Source organism: Dreissena polymorpha, chromosome 13 (genome assembly GCF_020536995.1).
Source record: "Dreissena polymorpha isolate Duluth1 chromosome 13, UMN_Dpol_1.0, whole genome shotgun sequence".
NCBI classification, from domain to species: domain Eukaryota; kingdom Metazoa; phylum Mollusca; class Bivalvia; order Myida; family Dreissenidae; genus Dreissena; species Dreissena polymorpha.
The window spans coordinates 8,352,656-8,377,697 of NC_068367.1; the positions used below are offsets into that span (position 1 = coordinate 8,352,656).

The window sequence follows — 25,042 nt, forward strand, 5'->3', positions numbered from 1 at the left end:
TTATAAAGAGTTTGTATCATGTCATTAAATCATGAATTGGTTTGTGTCAATATTAATGCGAAAAAACAGTCCAGTGAACATGCTAATTGACAAGGATAATTTGATGTCAAAATAAATAAGAACATTTAGGCCAGACTTTAAATAATTAAAAAAAATACCACTATTGATAATTTAAAAACTAATAATACATATCTTAAGTGTATATTAATCCTCAAATGCCCAAGCATCAAGTAATTGAAAAAATAAACCTTGGAAAATTGTGGTAAGCTCCTCCCACTCTCAAAAAATGAGCCACACTCTGGACAAACGGGGTTTGATGCATATGCGTTAAGCATCACAGTGGATAGAGTGAATAGAAAACAAGTAGATATTTTTCCAAAATGGGAGCTAAACATTCCTAATTGAAGGTGTTTTTTTTTTATAGGAAATTAAAAAAAAATTAGATCATAGTATTTTGTTCAACTTGCATCCATATAAGTTCAACCTAAAAAAAATATTATACTGAAAAACGTTTACTCTCAATTTTGCAGGATTTTGTAGCAAAACAACCACATCAATCTCCCATTTTAGGTCAAAACTGCGCAAATTTTCCCAATCCAAAATGACCCGGCCCCATTCCCAAAATGGTGAAAATACACTGCATCATCCCAGATTAACCTGTGAAGTTCACACAGACTAATCAGGAATGACACATTTTGCTTGAAGTATTTGCTTAAAGAAAGTCAGTCCTTAGCGAAACAATTTAAGGCAGTAGTGTAGTCCCTGATTAGGCTGTGTGAACTGCACAGGCTTATCTGGGACGACGCTTAATGATATGGATTACAGCCCGTTGTATCAGAGCAAGGCTCAAATGGACTAAGTATTGAAGGACTTACTTCAAAATATTTTGTTTAATGTTTTTAGAAAAAAGCAATGGACATGTATGTTTCTTTGGTGAACTCCTACGAAGACACGACATCAGATGTCCCTCAACAGGCAGTCAAAGACATTGCGAAGTAAGTAAACAATCATTTTCTTTCTCATTTTTTTAAGAACTCATACATCAAACAAACACACTGAGCAGTAAGTCACTTATCAGGTCTTTTATGTTTAAGAACTCGCATATTGAACAACGGCATTGCACATTAAGTCAATAGTCAAGTTATTTATGGTTTGGAATTAAACAAAGCTAGTGCACTCTAAGTCATTAAATCATTGTGTATGCTAATTGAGTAGATATATTTTGCACAAAGACATTACATCATTTGGTTCGTTTGTTCATGTTTTAGCAGTCAGAAATGGCCCTAAGACAAAAAGTGTAAGTCATGCAATTTGTTTGCTGTTGATGCATGCAAAGAAATTCGCACATGAAATCATGAATATATATTAATATTTTATTGAATTTATAGTATTTAATTTAAAAGAAATTATTCAATCGCGCCTTAAATTAAAAATATGTGGACCATAATTGCTGTTATCTTCTTAGTCTATAGACTTTATTTTCCAGCTAATCTTTACAGAATTTGTTATATATATAAGCTTAAGCCTATATATTATCCAAAGCTTATATATTAGCTAAAAGTGGGTTACATGATTGTACAAACTGGAGTAATCACACTAAGCTTGTGAAGAAAAATACCTGTATGGACATAATTTAGTACAAAGACTTAATTTTCTTACCAAATATGTGTATGTCACAGATTAAAGGTGGAGTCAGATATAAGCAAAGTGGCAATTGATCCTGAGAGTACACTGGAGTTACTGGCTTTTTGAAAAAATAGTAAAAATTCTGATATGGAGGATATATACTTTATTAAACGTCCAATCATATTTATCTCTCAATATTTTTCTTTGAACATACAATTAAAAAAGTAAGTGGTATTTTAACAAGATTTGACCAAAATCACATTTTTGCAGAATTTCAAATAATATGCAAACATGACTGACATGTATTCATGATATGAACTTTGTTTTTCATTTTACAATTTTACCAATCTTACACAATTTGTCTGTGTCTTAACGTCACAGCAACCAGACTATATCTGGTGCATTATATGGCCAAAACCTGGAAACCTCAACATTACTGCAAATGGTCCATATGTGTTAGAGAGGATGAGTGTGTCTTAACATAGCAACTTGTTCATAAGCTGAAGATCATTGCAACTGGTCGCTTGTCGGAGGGGGTGGGGGGCTTAAAACCACATAATCTGGTTTAAAGTTGGAATGGAGCTTATCAATCACTGAAAGTGGTTGGTTGTTGGAGCAAGGGAGTTAAAGCGATTGCAACTGTCCCATATGTGGCAAGAGGCTTAATATAATTGTAACTGGTCCATATTTGATGGTTAATCATTCTGTTACTGTCCATATGATATGTGGATAAGAGGATGATGCACGCCAAATGGCATAGTACACCATCTGGTAAAAAAAGGAGTTATGGCACCTTGTATCTTGAACAAATGCTTTTTAAGATAAGCTTAGAGCTTTATCTCCATTAACACATGAGCCAGAGCCATGAAACTTGCAAAAGTTGTTCAAAAGTTGTGCCAAAGGGTTTATCATATCTGCAACATGTCCATAGTTAAAAGTTTATCATCTCTGCAACTGGTCCATAGTTGAGGGTTTATAATCTATGCAACTGGTCTATTGTTGAGGGTTTATCATCTCTGAAACTGGACCATAGTTACGAGTTTGTCATCTCTGCAACTGGTTCGTAGTTGATGGTTTATAATCTATGTAATTGGTCCATATTTGAGTGTTTATCATCTCTGCAACTGGTCCATAGTTGCGGGTTTATAATTGCTGCAACTGGTCCATAGTTGAAGGTTTATCATGTATGCAACTGGTCCATAGTTGCGGCTTTATGATCTCTGCAATTGGTCCATAGTTGAGTGTTTAATATCTCTGCAACCGGTTTAAAGTTGCGGGTTTATCATCGCTGCAACTGGTCCATAGTTGAGGGTTTATTATCTCTGTAATTGGTCCATAGTTGAGGGTTTATCATCTCTGCAACTGGTCTATAGTTGTTGGTTTATCATTTCTGCAACTGGTCCATAGTTGCAGGTGTATCATCTCTGCAACTAGTCCAAAGTTGTGGGTTAATCAACTCTGCAACTGGCCCATGGTTGAGCATTTATCATCTCTGCAACTGGTCCATTGTTGAGTGCTTAATACCATAGCTAGTTGTCTAAATGTTTGAAGTTTAACATTATTGCAACTGATCTTATGGTGAAGGCTTAACTCCTAAAAAAGTGGTTCCCATATGACAGCTGAACACCACATAAGCTGGTCAATAAGTAGGGACATCAATTTAACTTTTCCATATGTTAAAGCGGAGGTCTTCATCTGTTTCTTATGTGAGTGCTAAACATCTATGGAACTGGACCATTGGTTAATGCTAAAACTCACTGCAACTGGTCCATTTGGAAATGCTTTACATCACTGCAACTAGTCCATAATTGAAGGCTTATCATAGAGGCAATGGGTTCATATGGGAAGTGCTTAACATCACTGCAACTTGTCCATAGAAACCATAACAACAAATGGTCTATAAATGAGGACATCACTTCACTGCTTCTGGTGATTTGCTGAAGACATGCTTTCACATAACTTGTTATTGCCTTGCCTATATAAAACATTTTATTCATATTACTTTGTTTCTAGAGTGCTGGTTACAGGGACAGTTATGATGATGGATTTCACTGAAAACGAAAAAAACAAAAGTCTGGTAGGTATAAATGAAAAAATACAAATGAAGAATATTTATTAAAGCACTTTATTTGTGGACAATAGTGAATTAGAATATCTCCAGGGCTGTTTGTTTTTACCACCATAAAGTTATCTTGGTTTAATACTCTACAGAATAGACCACTGAGCTACGTAAGAATTGCGAACATTTACGTTATGTTATATTTAAAATGTTAAAAAAAAGTAATGTTATCCCAACAAAACTAAATGATTCAGCTTCATAGAACTGTTTTTAGCAGCACATGTTGCCACCTGTTCAGAAAACTCATGTTAATATTGATCAACCAAACAGCGATTGATAAATTGGGAAGGTGACAAGGTGAATGTTGGGCTAAAAAAAGTTAATAAATGACATATGGTTTAACCTCTCAGAAGCAAAGTGAACATGGTTATGTGCAAACAGCAAAAAACCAGAACAGCCTGCGAGTAATTCGCCTGAGTATTATTATTTTCTGTTCAACGGGATTTTTTTTAAGTTTGAGTAGGACGTGGAAAGAAAAGGTTTCGTAGGAAAACAATAAAAATAAAATATGATAAAAAAATATTTTTTATTTTTGAAAGCTACTAAAACAGTAAAAAAAAACTACCCTTAAATTTGCCAGACAGTCCCCAGCCAGTATACAGTGGTTAAAATCTTCTTTACAATATCTTTGACTGAAGCCAAGCCCAAAATACTTCAAACATAAAATGAAAAATTGATTCACGAGACCTATTTTCGATATACGTGCATAATCTAACAAACTGAACACAGTCATTGGAACGAAACAAGGTGAAGTTATGAACGATACCAAGTGTGGCATGCAAAGACATTTGCGCACATAATGTAAAAATAGACTTACCCCATATTTACAGAAAGATGTATGGGTGTTTCCAGTCCACATGTGTATTTGGTCTGTGAACCGCCGCCGTGCGCTCTTACCACATCGATGATCTGATCTTCGCATTTTATCAAATTTGACAAACAATGTCCTTAATTTTCATTTAACGGGAGAGGAGATAAAGTGTTTTTTTATTATACTTTTAATACAAATTTTGATGCCATTGAAACTGTCATTATTCTTTTTGGCTTTTATTTCTTACAGCCTGTGCCATTTGTATTGGGAAACTTAGCGGAAACATTAAGCATTATAAATATGATTATACGTAACAGAATTTAAACTTCTTTTAAGTTCATGTTTGACAGCATTGTTATATCATATAACGCAACTTTAATAATGTCATCCTACAATGAAGACACTTTTTATTTAATATCCTTCCACATGCATATTAAAATTGCTAAAATCTATAGATTATTATATACACCATTTATTTTTTATTATTATTTATTGAATTAAGTATATTTTTATTATTAAATATCATATTGGGAAAACATGAACAACTATTAACAAACACACTTTGGTATTCTAGTTGTGTTAATGATGTATTAAATGTTAAAATAATATATTTAATGTGTTTACCTTCCAATATATTGCACTTGACAACCTCAGTCCAATGCTATTTCAGTAAACTGTACAGCTTGACAAACATTTTAAAGCAGAATATGCATATGAATCTGAGTATACACAAATCCACTAACATATAAATCAAAGGATGTGTGTCTATTTCCATTTTTGAACGATACTCATCTTAAATGCTTTAACTTTGTGAGCAGACTGAACTCCAGTTTTCCAACACTCGTTTCCGTGACGCACTTTCACTGTGCAGATTTCTATTAAATATTTGTTGTTTCTTTTATCTCAAACGTAGTATTTTTGTTAATTGACACGCATTTACTTATTCCCTAATAACCATATGATATCCGTTGTTAATTTCAATGTTATTTATAATTTTCGCCATTCATTGCAATTTCTCGTCTGCTTTCCCTTCATCTTAGACGTGTGTAAAAAACAGGCATGCTCAATCGGGATACATCGACTATTGTCGGTATCCTCCTCAATATAGACAGAGATAAGTGGATACTGGAGAGCAAGGTAAAATTGAATATATTGATAATTCGGCTACATTCGTGAACCAAAACGTAAGTCAGTTGTCGTTCGGCGACGACTCGACAAGCTCTTTCGGCCCTCGTTCTAAGACATAATCGCTAAATGACATTGTAATCGTATTGGGTATATTGTGAAAATTTTGTCTTTTGGGGAGAAATTTCGGTCAGATTTTTGGGGAAAAGCGTCTATTTTTCAATTGGGAAGGAGCCGAATATCGTAGGTATTTTTTGGAAAAAAATCACTGCATTGGAATTAATTTAGTTAATTGACTTTTTTAACGCGTCAATTTTTTTGCTGATGTGTAGACTGGTTGTTTGTCTCACTCATATTTTGACGTTTTTAGGGGTTGACTGTCATAAACCAGTTTACAAAATTATTTGCTTTGTAAAAACAGCAAAGGGTAAATACACTATCAAATATATTTTTTGAAGACCGCTTTTTGTTGAATGCAAAGGAAAAAATAAAAATATAAAAATTCTGCATTATTTTTACTTCACTTTTCGGAAAATTTAATGCGGCGCTCTTGTTAAACAGAAGATCAAACAATTCTGACCTAAGGGTTGGAAATGAAGCATTTAAAACTTGAATCTTGAAAGAAAGGTCTTTTATTAAACATAACTTTCTTAAGGACTACAAATGCGTAAAATACGTATCTAAGCGTGTATAATGCCAAAAGAGTTGGGACAGTTGGTATTCAGAAAAAAAATTGGTGGCGTTGAATGTTTACCGTTGTGTAATCCAAAAGAAAATCTCTAGGCTTTTAGAGAATGTTTTACTGAAACAAAATCCTTATTATTGAAAGCTTATTTGACTTCAAAACGTTTTGCGTTTTTTTGCATTTGGATAATACATACTTGATAAAATAACAGATTTATCAGTGTTTTGGGGGATACTAAAAATTAATATGTTCAACAAAATCATCTGGAATATCATAAAAACTAAACATATAGACACCTTTTTGGTGCAATATAAAGAAGTGAAACTCCAGCTGCTGGAGCAGTATTGAATTTTCATTAAAAACAATTAGTAGGTCCTTTATTTAAGGCAAGTGACCGATTGCCCTAACAGTACAAAACAGCACAATACAAACCAACATAAACACAAAATATGAATAAAGCTGGGGTCACCGCCTTGGAACGGTCAATGCAAAGCATTTGGGGTTTAAACCTGGTTATAGAGCGCTCAACCTCACACTTGGCCCAGCAATATTCATAATACATTTAAGTGTAAATAAAATTTAACGTCATAGCATTGTAACTCAAATTAAACAATAATAAAAGGGAATTAAAACGCATTCAATTTAATTACTATTTAATTACTCAATTGCATTGAAGATACAAGAGTAACAGAATAACAACTTTTTGACGAACGATCAAATAAAACTATTAACAATTGTCAACTACATTCCTTCTTTATAGAAAAGATTTGAGAATATAGAATCATAGAGTTAATATCTCAGATAATCATCGCGCAAATACAGGAAGAAGCAGCAATAATGCAAGCACGGCAAGGTTGTACAACCTACGTACTCAGGTGACTTAATGGGCGGAGCGATCGCCATAAGGGGAGATTATTCAAATGGGGACTTACCCCATACTTAATTATATTGACATATGATATATCAGTTTTGCATATGATATACATTTGTTCGACGTCAAGATACAATGATTTGTACACGAACAATTGACATGAATAATGTCAAATGTGTGTAATTATATTTAAAATCTGTAATGGATAGCCAAATATTATTGTTAAAGTGGCTTCATCAACTTCTAGCTACAAATAAACACTTCTCGTGGATTGTGTGTAAATCAATGGTTCTTATTTAAAGTGTGCAAAAATGATACTTTTTATGTATAAATTCATGTCTTCCTCTGGATAACTTGGTCCTGAATATTTAATGAGAGAATAACAACACAGCTCAGAGGACGTTGAGACCTTTACTTTTGGTTCACAATTTTATTGCCATTTTACAAAATATGGCAAACCATATCTCTAATTCATAAACGAATAGTTAGTGCTGTATCTACAGCGCTTTTAAAGTTAGGTTAGTATTATTTCACTCACCTAAACATGGACAGGGTGTATTCAGGAGCTTAAGAACTGTTAATTTTCTATGTTTTGCAAGTCGGGTTATTGTTTGCTGTACATACCTTATGTGATATGTTGTACAATGAAGGCGTAAAAATCTAGACAAAACAATAGTTTGTTACAAAAATCCGATGAAAGGAATGGGTCGCTGTTTATTAGATCTGCAATGTATAATAGTTTGTATAGTTTTAATCATTATGTGATTTCAATGTCAGCACAAAATTTGGTGTTTTGCTAATTATTTGTTTGACTGATTTTTCAAACAAACCAAAAACAAGCCTTACCCCAGTCAATTCCGAAATGGAAATAATATAGTTTGTCCATGTTTAACCATTTTAAGAATATGGGAAACATTTAGGAAAGGTAGTGTAACACAGTTAATAAGATTGGTTTTACTTGATACGTGCATAGCATTGCTATTTTAATAGATGTAACAAAATGTTAAGCAACATAAGAATACATTGTATCAATATGCATGTTTTTGTTAATCTATGTTAATCAAAGTTTATTACATAATGGCTGCTTGTTCTTTTCAAAATGAACGATCTGTTACACGTGTTTTAAAACAAACAGTATATTTATTGCAAAACCGTGCTCAACAATCGGCTAATTGCCCTTACTAATTAAAATTCTTCCCTCCAGGTGAAGGAATCATCAGCTGCGCTCATCAACTTAATGGACAATATTATGGGAACATTGCAAAACAAACATGTGACAAACTCACCAGGTTTGGACATTGTGACGCCTGAAGCAACAATCCAGGTTTCAAAGGTATCTCCCGACAGGATAGCTGGAAACATGTTCGGGCCTTCTGCTGAATCTAGCGAAAAATATACAGACACAACAGAAGTGACTAAGTCTGGCTTAAGCTTGCCGAAGAACGTAGATCTCACTGAAGTCAGTAATGGCTCTGTTGCCATGCAGGTACGATAGGCAAGGGTTCATATATATGTATTTATTATGCCCCCCCCCCTTCAAAGAATAGGGGGTATATTGTTTTGCTGGATGTCGGTCGGTCTTTCTGTCTGTCTGTCAGTCGGTAGACCAGTACGGTTCCGATCAATAACTCGTCAATGAATTGACCGATTGGCTTGATGCTTGACATGTCAATTTGCCTTTGACAGTAGATGACCCCTATCGAAATTGGGGTCACTGGTTCAAATGTCAAGGTCACTGTCACAATAAGTGTGCAAAATCGTTATCGATCAATAACTCGTAACAAATTTACTGCTTGGCTTGATACTCCCCATGTGCATTGGACTTGGACAGTAGAAGACCCCTATTAAAATTGTGGTCACTAGGTCAAAGACCATGGTCACTGTCACAATAAGCGGGAAAATCATTTATGATCAATTACTTGTGACGGAACCGACCATTTGGCTTGATACTTCCCATGTGCATTGGGTTACTAGGTCAAAAGTCAAGGTCACTGTCAAAATAAGTGTGAATTTTTGTTATGATCAATAACTCGTCAACGAATTGACTGATTGGCTTGATACTTCACATGCTCATTGGCCTTGGACCCCTATTTAAATAAAGGTCAATAGTTCAAAGCCCTGTTATGTTTTTTTGTTGTACTTCAAACAAAAAATAGATAATTTATTTTGTTATTGAACTTGCAATTTGTAATCGTATGAAGTTGTCAGCATTACAATTTTGAGGCATGTGAGCTGTTAAGCCTTTAATGAAGTAAAGCATAATTGAAAGTTGTAAAAAGTAGCAAGTTGTTAAGCAGTGTAAATTGCTATTCCCTTTTCGGTGGCGGGGGGTAGCATATGTCTTGGAACTCTTGTTTATTTATATACACACGTATGATAAGCATTGGATATTTGTTCAAAAACACTGGATCCTTCATGAAAGAAAATCAATAAGAAATAAATACAATATAAAATCGTGTTTAAACAATTAAATAAGTTTTTACACTGTTTGGACAATTTATTTCTTATACATTATCTATTGATGGGGTAAAACTGAAATCACTATTGGCGTCTCTCTGTTCGTCTTTCTGTCGTTGCCATACCCAGGGAAGTCAAATAAACAAATATTTAAATTTATATACAATTGAATAGATTGTGACTTTGGCATAAAACTTTCAATTTTACCATTGCTTCTAATCAGAATGTTTTTATATTATTAATAAACCAATGCCCATTCAGAAGCAAAGTGAACATGGCTATGTGCAAACAGAATAAAACCAGAACAGCCTGCGAGTAACTTGTAGTCTGTTCAGCTTTTATGCTGTTTGCTGCTCATCAGTATCTAAGGATTGGAAATAAGGCCTTTAAAACTGGAATCTAGTAAGAAAGGCATTTCATTAATAAAATTAAATTTCTAAGTGAATGTGTGAAAATACATATCTGTGTGGTAAAAGGTTAAAGTCTGGGTTTGTGATAAAAACTCTTGGGCCTATGATCATTAGATTTGGTAGGCTGGTTACATACTCTTGGGCCTATAATCTTAATTTAGAATGCTGGTAACGTACTCTTGTGACTATGATCATTTGATTTGGTATGCTGGTTACATACTCTTGGGGCTATGATCATCTTATGTTGTATGTCGGTTACGTACTCTTGGGCCTATGCTCTTTTGATTTGGTATGCTGTTTACATACTCTTGGGGCTATGATATTTTCATTTGAAATGACGGTTACATACTCTTGGGCCTATGATATTTTGATTTGGAATGCTGGTTACATATACTTGGGCCTATGATCATTTGATTTGGAATGCTGATTATATACTCTTTGGGCTATGATCGTCTGATTTGGTATGATGGTAACATACTCTTGGGGCTATGATATTTTGATTTGACATGCTGGTTACGTAATTTTGGGGCTATGATCTTTTTATTTGGAATGCTGGTTACATACCGTGGGGCTATGATATTTTGATTTGGAATGCTGGTTACATATTCTTGGGCCTATGATATTTTGATTTGGTATGCTGGTTACATACTCTTGGGGCTATGATCTTTTGATTTGGAATTCTGGTTACGTACTCTTGGTGCTATGTTTTGATTTGGTATGCTGGTTATTTACTCTTGGGCCTATGATCTTTTGATTTGGTATGCTGGTTACGTACTCTTGAGCCTATTATCTTTTGATTTGGTATGCTGGTAACGTACAACGTTAATTGTTTTTACTGCTGCAGTGATTTGTAACATGATGACTTGAGTATATAATAACATCTTTCAAAAGCTCTACATTATTTCTAATTGCTTAAAATGATTTTAAAAAATGATAAGAGGATCCCTGGTAGTAAGTCACAAACAATTCTTGTTAAAATGACAAAAACTCAAAGACCAAACATACATATATTATCCATGCAAATTATCAGTATTTTTATTACTTACAATATTTTTTATTATCCTCTAAAATGTCCAAGAGCTGATATATTGATGAATAGACTAAAATTGGGATAGGGGGCAACTTAATCTTATGATTATATGATTTGCTTTGTAAACTGTGTATCCTAACTAAGATTATAATATGATGTATTTTCAACTTAGTTAGTCTCATCCGTGTGTATCAAATCGGATTTACATGCCACTAAGCAACATATTTATAGACACTTAAGTTACATGTGCTGTCTAGATATCGCAAGGTGATTAGCCAAACAAAATGTAGTCATATATACTTTGATACTGACCTAAAACTCAACAAGTATGATTTCATTGCAGTATATGCACATGAAGAAAAATCCTTTTAACTGGGGAAAAAACACGGAGTGGGTTTTAACACCTGTCCAGTCTTTAAGTTTAAAAGATGAACAAAATAAACCAATACCAATGTCCAACCTCACGGAACCAGTCCGGATAACAACACCAATTGCAAGTGAGTGTTTTTTTCTTAGCATGTAGACATGTCATTATACATCATAAGGGCTCAGGGAGATAACACAAGTCATTTAAACATGCGATTTATTCTTGTAACTTTGGGATGGCACCAATTATAAACATTAATTTCACACAAACACATTGCTCAAAAACTAAGAATGAAAGCTGTTTATTCAAGAAGGAAAAATATATATCTAACCAACTTACTAGTTTTCTATATATAAATAAGAATACTTTTAAACTGCTGCATTAACTTTTTCCCACTCCGATGAAAACTGAAAATGGCATTATAAGTAGCTCAGAGCAGTCTGTTAAGGTTTTATGATCCTTGTTCCTTATCAGAATCAAAGCATGTAAATGATGGATTTTAAATATGAATCTAGTGAGAAAGGCCTTAAATTTAAATTGAATTTCTAACAAATTATTTCAAATGTGTGAATGTGAGTAATTGAGTTGTAAAGGAAAAAGAATGTTATTTTATACTACCAGGTAAAGGCCTGCCAAAGTCAATCGCTATACCAATACGGTTCAGCATACTGAAGAGGAATACTACGTGGACGTTATTTCCTAAGATGTCGCATTCCTGCTATGGCACATTCAATCTATATCTGGAAAAGAACTCGCTTGTGTCTTTTATTTTCACTCTTCCTGGTAAAGTGAAATCCATAAATCTTGGCATTGGTAAAAATAGGCTTGTGGATAAGAGTCATATGCATGACAAATCCTTCAAGTAAGTTTTGCTAAAAATAAGTTTACACGTTGGCAGTACATGCTTTCATGTACTTTTCAAGCATTATCTGTCAGTATATACAACAGAAATGTTGTACTCAATTGTATCAATAATTGTGTAGGTGTAGGCTACACATTCGTATAGCCCTTCAAACAAAGTCTGACTGGTCGTATAATAGAGTCACTCTGTCAGTTCTCTGGTCTCTCTCCATACAGTGATGTTACTTTGTGGAGCTAAGTACTTATATAACTCTGAAGTGATTATATCGAAAAATATGTTATCACAATGAGTATAAGCTGTGCCGAATTATTCATGCATTCCTAAGTTATGTGCCCTTGAACTTAATCTTGGGCAACGCATAAAGTATAATGTAATAATTTTATGTAGCAAATGGCTTCGGCATTTCTGAGGCTTTTACATGGTAACCTAGCATATGTTTTCCATTATGAAATAATTATCCTCAGCCAAAGGCGGAGGGATATTGTTTTGGCGTTGTCCGTCCGTCCGGCACTTTTGTGTCCGGAGGCTTATCTTGGAAGTGCTTTGGCAGATTTCATTGAAACTTGGTACGAGTATATAAATGGATAAGAGGATGATGCACGCCAAATGGCATTGTACACCATATGTTAATAACGAAGTTATGGCCCTTGTATCCTGAAAAAATGCTTTAATTCCGTGACAAAGCTCTAGTTTTGCGGGGGATATCAATTCAACGAATTTGCTTGTTTGATTTATGTTTGCATAGGGTTTTCAACAGATACTGAAAAACTTATGATGTCAAGATGGAATGGTATTTCAGTTGTAAACATGGCTATCTTTTACAAGTGACTCGAACATTATGCAGCCACAAGCATCTTTGAATATTTTTGTAAAGGTATCTAAACCCTAATAACGTATAGGTTAATGTAACAGATCGACACAACTATTCACCATGTTAATAAATAATGTTTTATGAACAAGTTTCAGGTTCAAGGTCAATGTCATATTCAAATAGTATAACTTTACATCAGTATAAATTTTGTGCAAATTGCATAGCAAAAATTTCAGGGTCACTATGGAGTTCTAAAATAACTTGCCACATTAAGTCACATTAAGTCACCCATATCAGGTGATGTTTTATCTACAAGAACCAGTGTCCAATATTCCAGATGAAGGTCAGGCAAGACGTTTAAAGGTCAAATACAAATAGTGTATGGGATATAACTTCTTTATGCATTGAGAATCGAGGTTAATTGAGGGGAGACATACAATGTGTTAGTTTGAAATCAAAAGTCTAGTTCGGTTTTATATCTGAACAAGAAAAGATCAAATATGTCTAAGTTTAAACCTTGAATAATTATTTCAAGATTGTAATTTTGATTATCTTTTATCCTTCCTTTTCTTTCTAATGTCCTTTTTATAAAATTCTATATTATGGAAAAGAATAATTTTCACGTGATAATGCTTCTGCAGTTGCATTATTCCTATATTCGGATACTGCACAAGTATGCGTACATAGAACAAGTGTATATGGCATAAAAATGTGTACCTATTACTGGTTTATATGGCTTAAATATGTGTTCTTAGAACTAGTGAGTCGCTAAGGTTTGCGAATTACAATTTGAGAAGGGAAGTGAAACATCATAAATTACTGAAGTACTGGTATATACGGCGATAAATACACAACATATAAATGTAATATTTGGGTATTAAAATCTATGTATTTTAGCTCGATTACATTACAAGCTTAATGCTTGTTAAAATGCTCTCTAGTTGGTTTGCTGGGGTGAACAAGTACATTGTGTTTTTGGGTGAGATCTAACGAACGATGACACAGTGGGGATCAAACGCGTAACAAGGTGAGTATCCATATCCATTTCGCCACAGCAACCTTATTTATAATTTTGATATTTGTTGTCCAGGTACCCAGAAGACATTGTTATAATTGACAAGCTCTACGGTTGGCACTCTGATGAGGATGTTACGGCAGAATTCGAGAATACAACTTTGTTTAGGGGTGTCTTTCAATTCAAGACCTTTACATTTTTCTGCACAAGCTATCTCGGTAGATGTTGCTCTTCCAATGTAAGTGAGTGCTTGGAAATATATAGTTACTGTTATGGCAGAGGTCTTGTAAATGTCAGCTCCGAATGTTTAGCCAAGTATCAGGAAATAATCATTGGATCAGAAGTGGAAAGAACACAATCTGATCAAGACATGAATGATACACAATCTGATAAGAAAGCCATCAAGCAGATTCTGCTGAGAATGTATGACTCTGATGTGATGCTCAACAAGACAGGCTCGTACCTGCATATTGGAGTGAGTCTTGACATAGCACTTGCAGAGGTGAGAGACATTTTAACAGAAGAAAATCCAGAATGTCTCGGTAATCCTGAAAAGCCTCTGTGCCTGGCAGAAGTGGAGATGAGCATACCAGTGTCTGTGAACAGCCTTGTGTGCTTATACTGGGACGAAGATAACGAAGAGTGGACGCCTAAAAGAGTTCAGGTGAGATAGGGGAATACATAAATAAATACATATGAGCCGCGCTCTGAGAAAAGGGGGTTTAATGCATGTGCGTAAATCGTCATCCCAAATTAGTCTGCTTTTATAATATTTCTGTTTAAAGACAGTCTTTTCTTGGCAAAAATTAAGTTAAGGCGGAAAGTGTGGTCTCTGATTAGCCTGTCGGACATCTGGGACGACACTTAACGCACATGCATTAAACCCCCTTTTCACAGAGCGTGGCTCATATTTAATTATTTATGTCGCGCATGTCAATTAACTTTTTTGTTTCGCTTTCTATTTTATTAAACTTGTAATTGTCTTATGGTTTGTAACTTTATATATAGGTGACCAAGCTACATTGACCTTAAAATGGGAAGTCTTTTTTATTTAAGGCGAGCAAACAGGCCCATCATGGCTTACTTTTTTATAAGCCTAAATACCTCTCATACAAGTGGCATACAATTTATATTTTGTGTATATCTAGGTTGCATTTTCCAATGCTGATGATACATCCTATGAGTGTCTAAGCACCCACCTGTCAGCTTTTGCCGGAACTATATTTGTGGCTCCAACTTCAGTTGATCCTTTTGGTATGTTTGTTTTGGGCATATAATATCACACTAGATTTTTGATTGAGTTAATATTAAATGTTGCCATTCATCTTATAAAGAATCATTATACTTAAGATTGATATTTGTTTATTTAAATTGTTTGATACAAGCTATCATGAAACTGCTTGTATCCAATAATATGGTATTTTGTGCTGGAAAGTTTTGCCTAGTTACAACCTGCTTGTTTTCCAGTATCAATAATATTGGGCTACTGCTATCTGGTTCACGACCATTGTTATCAGTTGATTCATTTGATTATTGTTGGTACACTGTCAGTGGAGGAAATATTTTAATAAAAAAGTTAGATTTTCTTAGATGAAAAAAAGAGAATGGCTTTAGTTGAAAGAAGACATTTACAAAATGGACATTTATTTTGTTCAGTCTTATTCTGCATTACAATCCTGATAGGACTGCACTTAGGCTACATTTCTCTTAGGATACATTTCTCAGAAAGTGAAATATGATGATTTGAACACACATATGCTAACATGATACTGATTTATATATATCACATATGCTAACATGGTACTTATTTTTTGCATCTATTAAGTGAAATGCAGTTCTCATTTCAGTTATGTTGCAAACATGATTGTCAGAATTATCAGATATTGTCAGTATTAAAATTGCATACTTTATCATCGTACCTCAAAATCATTTTAAAAATGGTCAATGAAACACCCAATAAAATGGTTACTATTTATTAAAAATCAAATTTCCAATATGAGTTAACTCCCTATACAAGTGAGAATGAGTTGGTATTATTATGCCCCCCTTCTAAGAAGAGAGGGTGTATTGTTTTGCACATGTCGGTCGGTCGGTTCTTTCGTACGTCGGTCATTCGTCCACCAAATCGTTTCCGGATGATAACTCAAGAACACTTAGGCCTGGGGTCAGGAAAGTTCTTATGTACATTGATCATGACTGGCAGATGACCCCTATTGATTTTAAGTACTTTAGGTCAAAAGTCAAGGTCACAGTGACTTGAAACTGTAAAATGGTTTCCGGATGATAACTCACGAATGCTTGGGGTTATAATCATGATAGGTCATGGGGACATTGGTCATGACCGACAGATGGCCCTATTGATTTTCAGGACTTTAAGTCAAGGTCAGAGTGACCTGAAGCAGTAAAATGGTTTCCGGATGATAACTCAAGAACGCTAAGGCCTGGTATCAGAAAGTTCATAGGACATTGGTCATGACCGGCAGATGATCCCTATTGATTTTCAGGTCACTAGGTCAAAGTTCAAGGTCACAGTGTCTCGAAGCAGTAAAATGGTTTCTGGATGATAACTCAAGAACGCTTGAGCCTGGGATCAGGAAAGTTCATACAGACATTGATCATGACTGGCAGATGACCCCTATTGATTTTAGTACCCTAGGTCAAAGGTCACAGTGTCTTGAAACAGTAAAATGTTTCCGGATGATAACTCAAGAATGCATAGGGTTAGGATCAGGAAAGTTCATGGGGGCATTGGTCATGACCGACATATGATCCTATTGATTTTCAGGAATCTAAGAACGCTTAGGCCTGGTATCAGGAAAGTTCATAGGAATATTGGTCATGACCGGCAGATGACTCCTACAGGCTTTCAAGCGGTCATACTTTTTCCTACTTTTTCCTACTAGTTCCTACTTTTTCATCAGGATCCTACTTTTTCCTATTTTTTTACCAAATCTTCCTACTATTCCTACTTTTTCATTTTCAATGGAGAGTTATTTTTGTTTAAAGAGTTTATTTAGTAAACTTGCAGGATGAATGAATCTATGGCATGACTGTATCCCTGTTAAGGTGCATTCATCTAGATGAGACCTGACAACCCATGCTGACTGTCTGCTAGCACCTCTTCAGGAGCATAAATATTTATTTCTTATGTAACTTTTAAAATTATTTAAAGTTTTTTTTTTAAGTAACAATAGTGCCTTGTTTACTTCCTTAGCATTTGTACGCTGCAGACTTCACTACCTTACACAGTTCCCAGTGATGCAAGAGCTGAGGGAACCCATTGTTTATTCCAGTTTTATTTTGTTTCCATTGACAACAATTTGACCAAACCTTATGCATGTTTACATGATATTGCTGTTTGGAATGTAGAGATATAGAGATACATGTATTGTATGAGTGGTTATGTAATATGGAATTTATTACACAAGTTATTGGAAAAAAGATAAAACTGATGCTTTGCCGAGTTTTCATTATTTACAAATATAATGTAATAAATTCCGTATTACATGACAACGGATATGATGTTCTATTGATATCATAGGTACATCATGTTTAGTAATTAAAGATAAATGCACAGAGCCTAAATGCCCTGATACATTTTTATGCTCCCGGTAGGGTGGCATATTGCAGTTGTACTGTCAGTCCATTTGTCTGTCTGTCTGTGTGTGTGTGTCCGTCCGAAAACTTTAATATGGGCCATAACTTTTGCAATATTGAAGATAGCAACTTGATATTTGGCATGCATGTGTATCTCATGAAGCTGCACATTTTGAGTGGTGAAAGGTGAAGGTCATCCTTCAAGGTCAAAAGTTAAAAAATACAATCCAAGGGAAGTAATAAGCTTTAAAAGGGAGATAATTTCTAAACCTGCCAAATGATACATTGAAATTTTATTTCAAAGCTGCGCAATAGTGGGCATTGTGTTTCGGACAAACACAATTCTTGTCTAATGATGCCATAGCTAGTGAGGTAACTTCAAGGTGTTAAAGCGGGTATATACGATCTTGTCAAATATTAAGTAATAAATATAAAATGTGTAAAAAACTTATTATACATATATTTCAATATAAACTAAAATAAAAGTTAAGAAGAACATGTGTCGAAAAATGCTAAATAAGCCAGATAGTTAATTCTGAAATCGAAAAAGGCTGTACAGCCGAATTCGCCAGCATATATATCATGCATGTACGATGTGAATATAAATTTAGTTTAACGGTTCATTTGAAATTTCTACAACGATATCGATTCATACGACACATGAACACTTACAAAAAAGACGAATGCGTCGGTTATTGTAGGAAAATAATTACGAATTATCTTCGTCACAATCGGCTCGGGGCGCTAATTTGTATTTGCTGTATTTTACGAAATTCGTCTTAAATGTATCATTTTTCTTGCATAGTGTGTGTTATTATAACATATTTGTATCAATATTTTACAATTCAGCACATATAAAAATCGTATATACCCGCTTTAAAGCGAAGTATTAAAATTATTAAACGGCATTATTAAACTCCCGCAAAGTCATCAATAATGTAAAAGCCATTATTTGAAACTGGAATAAACAATGTAGTGCAACTGTTTCATTGCCCAATCAATGCTGTCATAAAAGATGTCAGGCGATAAGGTCCTATCTCCAGTTGCATAATCTGCTCTGCAATGACCAGTCATTTTGAATGTAACTTAAGTCATTATAACTGCACCCTATTGTCAATTTAAAGGTTTTACAATGTAGCTGTAGCAGAGCATTTACACTGCTTTATATACTAGTAGTAATCTTGTACAACAAGTTGGTGTATCACTAAATAAATTTGGTCTTCTGCTTAAGGATATAACATGCACAATATAATTACCATTTTTATATCGATACACAGAAGACCTCTAACCACTTATTTGATGATACACCAAAATGAACAGCATCTAATTACATGTATACTTCTTTATCAGGGTAGCTTTGCTTGAAACTTTATTATCATAGATACACTATAAGTGCTAAAATTCCTAGTGGGAAAACAAAGTTTAACCCTTCATGGATGGAGAAGTTGGACAACAGTGGAAAAACACTGGGATCATGGTGCAAGAGAGATACCGGCAATGAGTTTGCAAGTTCATCTTGTAGTAATGCTGGTGCTAATCAACTTATAAGTCATGCAGATGGATAAAAACACAAGGAAAACATGAAATACATGCATGATAATTCACAAAAGCGTTTGTTTGGAAGTGCCCAAAAGCCAAGCAGCTCTCAGGGTTGTGGGGATAAATCTATCTGTATGCAAGTACATCCATCACACAAGGAACAGGTACAAAAGGCTGAAATCTTCTGGGCCCTTAAGGTAGCTTCAAGTGGGTATCCATACTGAACATGTGATGGCACTCCTGCTCTGTTTCAAGCTATGTTTCCTGGACCTGTGTCTAAAAAATAAGTTTTATGTATTCCTACTTTTGAAGGAAAAGTTCCTACTTTTTCCTACTTTTTTCCTACTTTTCTTGCAAAAGTAGTTCCTATTTTTTCCTACTTTTTGAAAAAAGGTCACTTGACAGCCTGCTCCTATTGATTTTCAGGTCACAAGGTCAAAGTTCAAGGTCAAAGTGACTCCAAGCAGTAAAATGGTCTCTGAATGATAACTCAAGAACGCTTAAGCCTGGTTGAAGTTAATGACAAATAAACAACATATTCTCATCAGCAACTCCATGAGTCATGCGAGCAATGCTTCTTTAAATTACCATTCATACTGTAACGTATTAACACTTTGGCTGCCACAACAAGTGACAGTCCATTTTGGAAGCATGCGTGTTTTACAAACAGCCCTTGTTTTCCTATTTGTCCTTCCTATTTAAGTCGGGAAGAGTTGTTTCTATTTTCCTATTAGATTCGAGTCTTTTCTTTACAGGTTAAGTTAACTCCCTTCATATTTAGATGAGGCATAGTGATTTCCATTTCCCTATAAGAGTTAACTCCTTTCCTGTTTAGAAGAGGCACAATTGTTATTATTTTCCTATATGAGTTAACTCCTTCCTACACATATAAGCAGAGCTGATACTATTTTCCTATAAGAGTTAACTCCCTTCATATATAGATGAGGCATTGTGTTTTCTATTTCCCTTTAAGAGTTAAATCCCTTCCTGTTTAGGTGAGGCAGAGTTGTAACTATTTTCCTGTATGAGTTTACTCCCTTCCTACACTATTAAAGGATAGTTGCAACTTGTTTACTATAAAAATTAACTCCTCTCTTATTTTTCTGAGGAAGAGTTGTTACTATTTTCCTATGAGAATTCACTTCCTTGCTATACAGGTGAAGCAGAGTTATTTCTCACGTTCTTTGAGAATCCCGTGGTTGTCACGACAGTGATCCTGGTCTGGGTCATGTACATCTTCTTTGTCCACTGGGCCCGCAACGCAGACAGAAGGGACTTGGAGCGAGTAAGAGCACCTTATAAGTACATTTGTTAAGTTGTCACGCGCAGTTTTAGAATTTTGCTGGTGTTTAACAGTCTGATAACGGATAGAGGGTTATTGAAGTGTTCTGTTGTTTTATTTAAACTTAAGAACTAGGTTATTTACCCTCTGGGAAATGATATCTGATTGCATACAACAATGTTGATGAGTTATTAGCTCACTACAGCACATTGACTACAAGGATTACTCAATTCTTGTTTGGACATGTCATGTATGTATGCAATTAGCAACTCAAATGCAAAAAGCCGTAGTCTGTATGCTTCTTGAACATGTGTTATCATACGTTCATATAGATATAATAATTGATATAGATTACCCTCATGGTTTACTCTTCAAAAAAATGTCTTATGAAACTATAGATCAATTAAGAGTTAGAATTTCTTACAAAATGCAATCACATGTATTGTCTATGATTTAAACATGAAACAGTTTGGATTTTGATTTAGAAAAAAACGTTAGGATACATTTTTGGGAAACATACATGTTCTACCCATGTTGAGTATATTAAGGCAGGAATTATGTGCATATTCCTTTTTGAACAGTATGTAGGACTTTATACTGATTTAACACATGTTTAATAAAGTACAGAACATCCAACCTTTTCTTTTATCTAGTGTTCCTACTTTGTTCTATTTTTGTATGTGCTCCTTATAGCTTTTCAAGTTCAATTTGTGTTTTTTTAAGATGTTGACATTGTTTTCATTAGTATATTTCATCAGTTTAGCACTAAGGTTTTATGTTTGTTTGTTGCTCATGAGTAACTTAGGGATGAAAGTAAGGCCTTTAAATCGTTTAAATATAGTTAGATATGTCTTTTATTTGAATGGATTGTCAAAGCCACCAAAACAAGTCCCACTTGTTCTCTCATCTTCTTCCTCATCCAATAGATTGCATGTGTTTTAGGTGGGTGTGGTCAATTGTAAGGACAACCTCCAGTCTGAAAAATATCTGTATCTTGTGTGCATAGCAACAGGCTGGTGGAAACACGCTGGCACCACTGCAAATGTTTATTTCTACATGACTGGTGAGTAGTAGGGTTCTTAAAAGACTGTTTGCTTTAGGGAAGTTATTTGGAAACTGTTCAACTTTTGAATTATTTGTACGAACCTGATACTAGTATTATATATAAGAATATTGATGCAAACTCTTATATACATGATTTTGATTCAGCGATCTATACCTTGGCAATTATTTCTCACAATTTGCATCTGACACTGTTGTCTTCTCACTCTCAGTGAGAGAGATTCATTATTGTTTATCAGTTTATGATCACTTGGGCAAGTTCATTGTCAATTGTTATTCATAAATATTCATTAATCTCTTGGAAAACACACACATTGTTTATTATTCTTTGTTATTTGTTTTAAATTCAAGCTTTCCTTGTTTATTTTTTTTTCATTCAATAATAATACTATATCAGATTAATTGTCTAATGCCCAAGTTTTCAATAATTTTGTGTCACTGAAACAAAGAAAGCCATCCACTTATTATGATATCAGAGTAGCCTTTTACAGAACCTTGAACAATTGCTCTGAATATGTACCAACAGGCTCTGAGGGTGTAAGTGGGAGGAAGTGCCTCAGCTCTGCAGGCAGGAAGTGTTTCCAGGCAGGCTTTGAAGACTGGTTCCTGGTCACCACCTCACAATGTCTTGGGGAAATACAGTCTGTTACACTGTGGCATGATAACACTGGCAACAATCCACAATGGTATAAACGTTGCAAAGTAAACATAAGTCAAAACACTGTAGAATGAATGCATCTGAGCCAGGTGTATATTCTTTGACACTCCTTTCGTGATCTAAGTTCATATTTTTCATTTAGATATCTGCACTACTAAATGCATAATTGTTTACTCCGCATTAAGGTGTATACCGGTACTCGTTTTCACTCCATCACCTAAACCAGGTGTATTTCTTTTACACTCAGATTTTAACCAAATGTATATTTTGTTTCATTCTGCCATCTGAATCAGGTGTATCTTCTTGTTCACTCAATCATCTGAAGCCTGTGTATACTGTTTACTCTTTCTCTTTCACTCAGGTTAATAAACCAGGTGTATATTTTTTCTTCGTTCTATCTGTTCTTACCCTCTCGCATGTATAAAGACCAGGTGTATATGTATGCACAGTTAACTACAGTAAGCAGGTTTGGGTTCTTTCACATCGTTAAATTATTTGTATCTCTCCAATATCAGAACCATCTGTGTGTTCCTTCACGCGTCTTTACCTTTACAAGGCGTATATTTGTTCACTATCTATTTTGTCACTCTTAAAGTGTTTGTTGTACGCAACTTACGCAACTTTGTCTGAACCATGTTTATATTTGATAACTCTAATATTCTCCGTTTTGGTAACTGGTTTATATTCCTCTTAACTTCTCCAGGTACCTAAACCAGGTGTATACCCGTGATGTGCAGACTGGCAACAGCTGGACTTTCATTTACAATGATTGGTTGGCAGTGGACCGTGGAGCTCTCCTTCAGATTGCAACTACCCTTGGTGCTGTCACACGGGTATGTGTGTTCCTGTATCAGCCATTTGAAACATGGTGTGATGATCCGCATGACTGTCTGTCAGTGTAGGGTCAAGAAGTTTACTATTTGCAAAGCCTTACAAACTCACATGAGCACGCAGTGATCATAGGGAGCTTTCAGGACACCATGATGTCGGTTGTCAGACCATGAGTGAAATAAAATGTTCTTCAAGCAACTCTAACCTTGAATCGCTGGAGAAAATTTTAAAAAATTGGAAGACTGGGTTGAACCTTATATGAAGTTGTTCCAAATTTGTTTAAAAAATACATTTGGTTTAAAACGGAAGTTGCCTTGACAACTACAGAGTCTTGTATTCTGCATATGTATATCGATAAAACTTTAAAAATCTTGTTAATGTTCCAATTTAAAACTAATTTAGCACACATGTTCCTTGGGTAATCTTCTACCAAGGTTATTCAAAGTAAGTTAAGATCTATCAATATGCCTGCCTATGGGCGGGACCATTTTTCTAAAATGTATACAGAGAGTGTAACGCTAAAAACGCAGTTCCAGCAATTGGTTACTTTATAGTATGTGGCATCATTTAGACGTCCTCTACAAAGCTTGTTCAAAATATGTCCCTAAGCATAAAATTTGCCCTCAAAGTAAATTGTTATCCATATTTGAACAGAGTGAAAACTCTCATCTGAAATTGCAAGCACCAGAATTTGGGTATTTATAATGGTAACATTGATTTTCTTCTCCTCTCCCAAGTTTGTTCAAATCATGCCTATGGGACTGCCCTGAGAGATGTTTATATTGAAAGAATTAAATATTTCTCAAAGAGAATAAGTCTGTGTTACAACTATGAGGCTACAGGATATTTGGTTTTAAGCATTATGTAGTGGTCCTGTAAAATGTTTGTTCAAGTAAGGACCCTGTGATAAAAATTAATTAACTTTTTAATAAAATTTCTTTTCTAATATCCGTATACACGACAAGGTGCAGATGACTTGTGTAAAACTTGATGTTCACAATCCGTTTGTTCTGATAATACCCCTGGGATCAAAACTGCCCCAGCATAGCATGTTAAGCTCACCATATAACAAAGTCCTCTTGTTGTTGCTTGATGGTGGCTGTCCGGTGTTGTGTGACCAGTGTTGTTAATGTTCATCTCTGGTACTAAGTTAAGAGGTGTAAAATTTGGCGCTACAATTGCATAGTAGTCCTCTAGTAGTTTGTTTAAGTCCTACTCCAGGGCTCAAAATAGTGTTAGCATGTTGAGCTCACTTGGGCATAAAGTGCTCTTGTTGAGCTATTTGCAGTCCGGCATCGTGTGAACTGTGTTGTACACTTTCGTCTATTGAAGTACAAGACCCAAAAGTATTATAGTTGGTATGTAACATTCATGGTTTGGGTGTCCTTTATCAAGGTAATGCGAATCATGTCCTTTGAGTCAAAATGGTTATACCTGAGGGTTCAAATGGTTTTCGTAGATTTATAATATAGTATATTGTTTTAAATTATAAACAATAATTATCAGGTGACGGCAATCAGGTCTCTCATGTTAATATAAGAATACACTTGGCGAATAACTTTTTTTTAAATTGCATTCAAATATAAAATAAGCATATGTTTGATATTTGGTATGTCACATAGCTTAGCGGTCTTCCTATTTTGTTAAAGTCATGCACCTGGTATGAAAATGTTCCACTCATCGTGAGTGGTTTCTGCACACTTGTACAGCAGAAGAACTTCTATTTAAAAATAGCGCAGACCCTGATAAGCTTTTGCAGTGCACACAGGCTAATCTGAGACAAATCTTTCCGATTGAGCTGGATTTTTGCTAAGAAGGTATTTACTTTGAGATTAAAAATACCATTTAAGCTGAGCATCTATATGCACATGCACTAAGCCTAGT

General features: G+C 34.8%; 2 protein-coding genes across 2 annotated transcripts in view; one reads left to right on the forward strand and one right to left on the reverse strand.

The window, feature by feature from the left end:
- LOC127855131 (uncharacterized) overlaps window positions 1-25,042 on the forward strand; it is a 188,405-nt gene that overhangs the window by 126,397 nt on the left and 36,966 nt on the right. The window contains exons 25-35 of the mRNA XM_052390515.1: window positions 904-995; window positions 3,640-3,703; window positions 8,442-8,723; window positions 11,478-11,631; window positions 12,123-12,363; window positions 14,265-14,853; window positions 15,338-15,443; window positions 20,483-20,610; window positions 21,550-21,670; window positions 22,196-22,355; window positions 23,031-23,160. Coding sequence (XP_052246475.1) covers window positions 904-995; window positions 3,640-3,703; window positions 8,442-8,723; window positions 11,478-11,631; window positions 12,123-12,363; window positions 14,265-14,853; window positions 15,338-15,443; window positions 20,483-20,610; window positions 21,550-21,670; window positions 22,196-22,355; window positions 23,031-23,160 — 2,067 coding nt within the window. The remainder of the gene's footprint in view (window positions 1-903; window positions 996-3,639; window positions 3,704-8,441; window positions 8,724-11,477; window positions 11,632-12,122; window positions 12,364-14,264; window positions 14,854-15,337; window positions 15,444-20,482; window positions 20,611-21,549; window positions 21,671-22,195; window positions 22,356-23,030; window positions 23,161-25,042) is intronic.
- The window catches only part of LOC127855142 (uncharacterized), a 368,604-nt gene that overhangs the window by 15,918 nt on the left and 327,644 nt on the right, over window positions 1-25,042 (reverse strand). The gene's annotated exons all lie outside the window — the stretch shown is intronic.